Here is a 7,030-nt window from a genome sequence, read left to right on the forward strand (position 1 = left end):
TAGAACACGTGAAACCTATCATTCAGTTTTTAGAGGCCACTATTTTTACCATTTGATACCAGTTAAAGTGAGTCAAAACACTAATCAATCCTAGAATACTGCAACGGTTTGCACACAGCTTTTGAAAGTTTGATTTGTTGTCACCAACTGAGCAAATTCACAGGCAGCTATACAATAGAGTTGTACACAACATTAGCTGACTGGATACAGTACAGAACACTACAAACTTTGCTATTAGGTACACAAGTTCCAGGATGGTACATGACATTTTATGCAAATATTGTCCACCCTCACAATTTATGGAAAATTGTCCATTTAATCAGCAACACATACTGCAGTTATTTCCATTAGGCTTTAAAAGAAATCCCCTGTTCTTTTCATTCTGCATGTTATTGTACAGTTACTTGGCATTCCTGTGGCAGGTAACAGTTTCCATCTGTTTTAAAGTCAAACAGGTGACATTGTCCCTGTAGACACTTGTGCAGGTGGCTTTTAGAGGTCCATGGAAAGTGATATACTGTACAAAGATGCCAGATAATTGCCAAAGGTACTATAGATACCTGTCAAATGAGATGGTTGTCCTAAAAATGGACAACCAATTCATGCAAGAAACCTGTGAAACTGCAAAAAACAGTCAACATGTTTTTCTTGTCAAAAAATTTAATGTAGTTATTTACAGAAGTACAAGTAAAGGTCACTGGTTGAGGCACAGTTAAGCATTTATTTGCAGTCTAATCTGCTTTAAGGTTGCCATAAAAGACAGTACAACATATAGCTGCTTACATAAACAAGCTTCAAATTAAAGAGTTAAAAAAAAGAAACTGTACACAATTATAAAGATTCAGTCTTTGGCCACATTCTCTAGGTCTCTTTTTTCTTTTTCTTCTTTTTCTTTTCAGACACAGGAGTTTCTGGAGTCTCTTCTGCAGGCTCTGCATCCTTAGTCTCAGTCTTTCGTTTCTTTTTCTTCTTGGCAGGAGTATCCGTTTCCTCCGCTCCGTTATCTGTAGCAGCGGCTTCCTCTGCCTGAATTTCTACCTCAGCTTTTCGTTTCTTTTTCTTCTTGGCAGAGGAGTCCTCTGCTCCGTTCTCTGCAGCAGGGCTCTCTGCTGCGACCTCAATGACCTCGGCCGCTTGTTTCTTCTTTTTCTTCACTTCATTCTCTGCCTGCAAGGAATAAAAAGACAAACTAAGTGACAATACTGATTTGATTTAGTAGTCCTAGCTAGCCTTAATGTAGAATATATCCTTCTAGTGGCTGCAATGTCTGACTCTCTTCAGTGATCGAGTCCATTGTTTGGGACCAGCCAATGGTTCGGAGTCAAGCTAATTTAGCATGTCGTACACTGAGACAGGACCACGTGTAGGTCAGATCTCAAATCAAAACATGCATGTCAGATACAACGCTTACCTCCACTTCTCCGTTGGTTTCACCGGTTTCTTCTTGCAACTTCTTCTCACGCTTCCTGCGTTTCTTTTCCTTCTTCTCCAGTTTCCTCTTGATCTCAGTGGCAACATCAGTAGCCTAAGACAAGAAAAAAAAATCAAATGCTTTAAATTATACTTACCAGAGTGAAACAAACATTTTTTAAAAATAAATCAAGAATCATAATGCTGCATCAGGCTCATTAAATCAGTTTGTACCCTCACAGTGATGTCGGGGAAAGACTTGTCATCATTTACAGCATTGACCGACAAATTCACTTTAATAGACAATTTATTCATGTCCTGTTGAGTACCACCCAGCTTCTCACATTCTGAGCTCACCTCTTTTACAGCCTCCTTCATGACGTCCACATTCTTCCGTGGCACGTCGCCCGTCTCATAGAAAGACAAGCGCTCCTCCACCTGTCCACGCAGCTTGTCACCATACACACTTGTGGGTACCTCTGCAAGTAACATTAACAAATCACCGACAAAGCCAGCAGAGGATTACAGTAGTTAAAAGTGACACGTGGCTTTGCTCAGGAATTAGCTTGTCACCACCAACCCAAAGGATGAATACTGTTGACGAAAAATGTGAACATCATTGCAAAAATGCCACATGCATTGTGAAGCAAACTTGGACATCTAAAAAAAAAAAAGGTTTCGTTACTCACCAGAGAAACAGTCAATGCGTGAGGCGATGGTGCACTTATTTGCCAGATATCTGGAGATCCGGCCCTTGTTCTTGGCAGCGGCACGTCCAATGAAGGTAGAGTGGAAGATGAGCCCATACTTGGGGGTGTTGCCACGAGTCTTTAGGGCTCTGTGCAAAAAAATACAGCGTATTTCACAACAGTTTAAGAAATAGTAAAATGTTAACACAATAGGCACAAGTGGAAATCCAAGCCATGGGCAACAATTGCATCTGTACCACTGATATTTTCTTTCAGGAACTGTGTACTGAGAACTCAGGTCAAGGACCTGAAGTCTGAGACAAACTACTGTGTGCCAATTCCCAAGTTCCAAGGCACTTTGAGGTTTTAGCACCACATACAACAATGTGGACAGTTCTGAAATTACTTCAAAAATATTGGCAAGCAGACAACTAGAGTGCTTGTAAACCCAGATGACCTCTAGATTATGGCCACCGATGAGATGGTGCATTACCAATCTGAAATCTATTGGCTCAACAAGCTCTTCATCCTTGTGTTTAGGTGAGTTTGACAAACTGTACTTTCCTTCAGGTTTCATGTCAATTTGTCAAATGGAAAAGTTTTTATTTTTTTTTAATTCAAAGCATACAGTAGTGACACATTTGCATTTGAAGTGTGTTCAAAGCTTCCAGTCTAATAGTTTCAGATTTTCTACCTCAGTGCTGTAAATGGCTGCTCAGACTGTGGGAGTGCATTAGGGCGAGAGGGATCACTCTAGAAGAGACTTAAAGAAAGTCTTCACCAGTCACCCTACTCTGCTCCTGCCCAGCCCTGCCATCACTGCAGCCACTTCTTTCCCCAGCAGGGAGGGGGTGCCCCAGTACCTGAACAGGGCCTTCTCTGCTCCCAAAATCTGGACGGTGGAGGCTGGGTACTTTGCAAGGTTGGTTAGACTGCCAGCATGGGAGATCAGACGAGCACCCACCTAATGAAAAGAAAAAATAGCGTCACTCACCGACCGAGAGCACTGCAGGACTACCATTAAGGTTTTTGACTTCGATTAACTGAGCACACATCTGAGGACCATCAGCACCGGATATATTTTTCATCACACAGATTCAGTGGATTGACAGATTTTGGTATAACATCATTGGTCCCAGAGAAATCTATAGATATAAAAGTTATCAGTTTCACTTACCACTTCTCCAATTAAGGCTGCTAGATTTGGAGCAACTTGGCTCATCTTGGAGCGCAGGTACTCCTGCAGCTCCAGTCGATAGGCAGCCAGAGACACTACACGATTGGAGAATCTCTCTATGTTGATCAGGTCAATAGGAGAGATGTCCATACCTGGAGAAGAACAGAGCAGGAGAATGTGTTGAGCAGAGTGATACTACTAATCACCCACTTGGGCAGCTTCAACTATCAATTAGTTTACAAATGCAACGTGTGGTTGTTTCTCCCGACAGGATCCGCAGTGAGGATTTGTGCCTTCACTACAGGTTTATGAGAGAGATACTCTGCCCCCCTGTGTTAGTCACCCAGGACAATTATTGGTCCAGGGTGGGCAAATAAGGGGCACGGTGTAGTCATAAATGTGCTTTGACAAATGCGGTGTGCAATTGAGCAGGTTTTGAAATTGAGTACTGACCCATGGAGGAACGGGATGCATCCAGGATGGCCTGAGCCTTGGCGGCGTCCATCACCACCTCCTCTAGACTCTCCAGACTCTCCTCTGACAACTCCTTCCTGTTTCCGATGAGCTGAGCCATGCGGCAGTATGTAGAGTTGTCTGGCACGATCTTAATCAGCTCTGGAAAGTGGTAGCCATACCATTCACTGCCGACACAAGACAATGATTGTGAGAACTTGTGACACCACTGTAATGTCAGAAGCTACAAATGTCAGTAATCACAACAAATCCATGGCATGCTTTGACACGACTGCACATGTGAAAAATGGGAATGGTGCCTCACCGAACTATGGTTGCAGAGGGAGATACGTGAATGTATTGTCATGTCAACAGTAAAAATAGTCAGGGAAATTCTCTTTTTTTTACAATTCCAAAACTTGACAAGACATGCCAGGCAACACCTTTCCCCAATGTATACCAAACTGTCAGCTGCTGACTGACCATGCATCAAGTTTTTGTGTTACCAGTGTGGCCACACAATTACATGACGTTGCCATGCAACACAGGAAATGACAGTCGAACTGCACACAAGCACTGAAAAACCACAATCTGCAAAGCTTCGCCTTAAGTGAAACATTTCCCTTTAAAACAACAGATACATATATTTTTTTTAAGTGGTGGGATAGGGGGAACCTTACCGGACACGCATGGAGAAAGTGTTGATGTCTTTGTCTAGCTGATCCAACAGAGCAATTGACTGTATGATCATGTTGTCGACCCTGTTGACGTTGAACTTCACTTTAGCTCTGGAGTAGCTGTGACCAAGACCCAGTTGTGCTTTGGAGGCAGCCAGCGCAGTCAGACCCTTTACTAGAGAGTGGAAGTGCAGACGCACACCTGACAGGACAGATAACAAAAAGGGTTTATCTGGGTTAAATGGAAGAGTAGCAGAACAGCATGTTACCAGTGGCTGTTCAGATTTTCAGTATGCACCTTCATGGGTTTCAGGGTCACTATATTTCATCACAACAGGCCATAGTCTCATTTCCTATATTCAAACAAAAAGCATAATCTTTCCAAACAGGGTAAACAAAGGGAGAGAATTTGTTTACTCACCTCTGGCTATCTCTGCCACCACCCCTCCAGTCTGGATGGAAATACTAAATTCTTCCTGTAAAGCTGCTCCGATCTTGGCATCCGAAACCCCCAACACAGCTTTCTTCTTCCCAGAGAGGGGCAGGTTTGTCTCTAGGAACAACTTCAGGTCAGCATGAACCACACCTGCAAGTGAAGGAGGGGGATTAGTCATATATCTGTATGCACTTAATTGAAATAAAGCTTAGATTATGCAGCAAAGCCATTTGAAAGAAGTGACACTGACAATGTGACTTAATATAATCTGGTCCTTTTTTTTGCCCAGGCTTATTGAATCATGCAATTAAGTAGTCAGTCCAATCCAGACAAATTCGTACAATTAAACTGAATGTGGATTAGCCATTTTAGAAGGGATAAGCTCTCTTCGCTCTAAAAATATTTTGCCCGTTGATCAATTTATGTTGGGCTACAGCTAGTATGTGAAGTTACATACTTTGATTTAGATAAATAAAACCTTTAAGATCACAACAAAAATTGTGTTGCCAGGTCACCATAGTCAAACACGGCTGCATTTTGGTTTTCAATTGTTCAGGTTCAACATTAAGTTGTCAGCACAGTAACTCAGTGGATTGACAGATTATAAAACATCATTACAACTGAGGACACCAATACAGCCGCAAAGTAGGAAATCCGCTTGCCTTCAGAAACGGCATTAATGTTGTCCAGAGCAGCCTGGGCCGACTTGAAGGGGAAGAAGGCAGCCAAGCTCACCATGCTGTTGAACTTTCCAATGCTCAGCACGCTCTCCTCCACCTGAAACACACATACCGTTATCTCTGCATCATCTGGAAAACATTAAAACAGAAAAAAAGACAGAAGACCCACCTGAGGTAGCAGCATGCCGATCTCCTCCACTTCTTTGACTGCAAACAGCGCATAGCCCGCAGCATGCTCGAACAACACGTGCAACAGCACCTGCGGAAAGTAAAATAGTTGGATTAAGGCGCGAAACCGACAAATGTTGCCATATTACAGTCAATGTATACGGTTAATGCAAGTCTTTATAACAGTTGAATCCGACTTCGGTTTACATTACGCTAACTTTAAGACGCAACCACGTTGTCGTTTTGAACCCACGTGTTGATAGGCCAGTCCCTACGTTATGCTAGCAGCCCAGCTAACGTTAGCCCAGAACACTAGCTACCGTTAATGTGCTGCTGCTGAAAGTAAAAAAAATAAAATAATCGCTGGGTTTCAACTGCGACTGACAATGCGACTGACAACGCTACGCCTATTTGTAGTGGGAAACCAAGTAGTTCAAATTAAAAGACAAATTCCGGCTAATGTTAGCCACATGGGTGGCTAACTGCTCCACTCATGTTGAAAGGCCCCTAACTGGGCAGTAGTAAGGTTAACTTGAGAAAAAAAAGAAATTTCTAATCTTAAAGCGTCGGTAATCTTAGAGAGCTTCGATTGTGTCCTACAATGACAAACTATGTAGTTAACAAACACCCAGCACCAGTTCTCTTACCATGATTAGTAAATCTCTGCAGCAGCACGCTCTACGCGTCTACTCTGCTCGGTCGCCTCGGCTAAAAGACGGCTGTATCATACGTTTCAGCAAATTGCCACATGACCCAAATACCGCGATATCGGCCTACCACCGCGAGACCCGACGGAGAAGCTTAACCACGCTCCACCGTTATTATACATCCATGACCTCCACCTGCTGCATACAGAGCAGAAAGCCACTCTCCAATATTGAAGTAAAATAAAATATTAAAGTATAAGGCTCGTATTAAAAAATATTTCGTCTCAAAAAAACATTTTCCTTCATCTCTATTCCGTCTGTGGCTCTCATCTGAAGTTAGGCTATAGGCACTATAGTAGCCTGCAGGTGTTTTCACTTTGTCTGATTAAAGCTCTAGTCAAGTTGAGGATGTTGTCCCCCTTGACAGTTGCAACAGGAGAGTGAGGGAGATGTCAAAGCACAGTTTATACATTTAGCCTAAGGGCTTTAAAACAGGAGTAAACAGTGCATTTTAGCCTCAGATTGATACACATTTGTGCTTAGGTGGGTATAGGCTATTTATGGCAGCAGGAGCTATGGAACTGAGTCAAAATAAACTATGGTGCCCATGTTATGAAGGAATATGCCATGCTATGTGGCTCATTGATGTTTTAATGTTTTTATTTAATTTATTTGTACAGTTTTTTGGCACTT

The 7,030-nt window shown here is 42.5% G+C and overlaps 1 protein-coding gene and 2 non-coding genes across 3 annotated transcripts; all 3 read right to left on the reverse strand.

The window, feature by feature from the left end:
* Positions 1-642: 642 nt before the first annotated feature.
* Positions 643-6,575, reverse strand: nop56 (NOP56 ribonucleoprotein homolog). The gene is made up of 12 exons (XM_039798047.1): positions 6,338-6,575; positions 5,692-5,781; positions 5,505-5,619; positions 4,828-4,992; positions 4,410-4,608; positions 3,730-3,917; positions 3,277-3,428; positions 2,963-3,063; positions 2,100-2,248; positions 1,768-1,889; positions 1,412-1,525; positions 643-1,167 (listed from the first exon to the last, which is right to left on the reverse strand). The coding sequence occupies exons 1-12, from the start codon at positions 6,338-6,340 to the stop codon at positions 862-864; spliced, it is 1,704 nt and encodes a 567-aa protein (XP_039653981.1). The 5' UTR covers positions 6,341-6,575; the 3' UTR covers positions 643-861.
* LOC120558246 lies at positions 1,617-1,684 on the reverse strand. Its single transcript, XR_005639075.1, has one exon. It is a non-coding gene; the product is annotated as a small nucleolar RNA SNORD57 (small nucleolar RNA).
* Positions 3,530-3,649, reverse strand: LOC120558250. Its single transcript, XR_005639079.1, has one exon. It is a non-coding gene; the product is annotated as a small nucleolar RNA SNORA26 (small nucleolar RNA).
* Positions 6,576-7,030: the final 455 nt, after the last annotated feature.

This window comes from Perca fluviatilis, chromosome 4 (assembly GCF_010015445.1).
Source record: "Perca fluviatilis chromosome 4, GENO_Pfluv_1.0, whole genome shotgun sequence".
NCBI lineage: Eukaryota > Metazoa > Chordata > Actinopteri > Perciformes > Percidae > Perca > Perca fluviatilis.

What these genes read in the sequence shown, in the direction of transcription:
- nop56 (XM_039798047.1), bottom strand. An exon ending in GGTGGCAGAGATAGCCAGAG is followed by an intron (nt 4,609 to 4,827) that starts GTGAGTAAACAA and finishes CTGTCCTGTCAG; the next exon opens with GTGTGCGTCTGCACTTCCAC. An exon ending in TGAAGGAGGCTGTAAAAGAG is followed by an intron (nt 1,526 to 1,767) that starts GTGAGCTCAGAA and finishes TTCTTGTCTTAG; the next exon opens with GCTACTGATGTTGCCACTGA.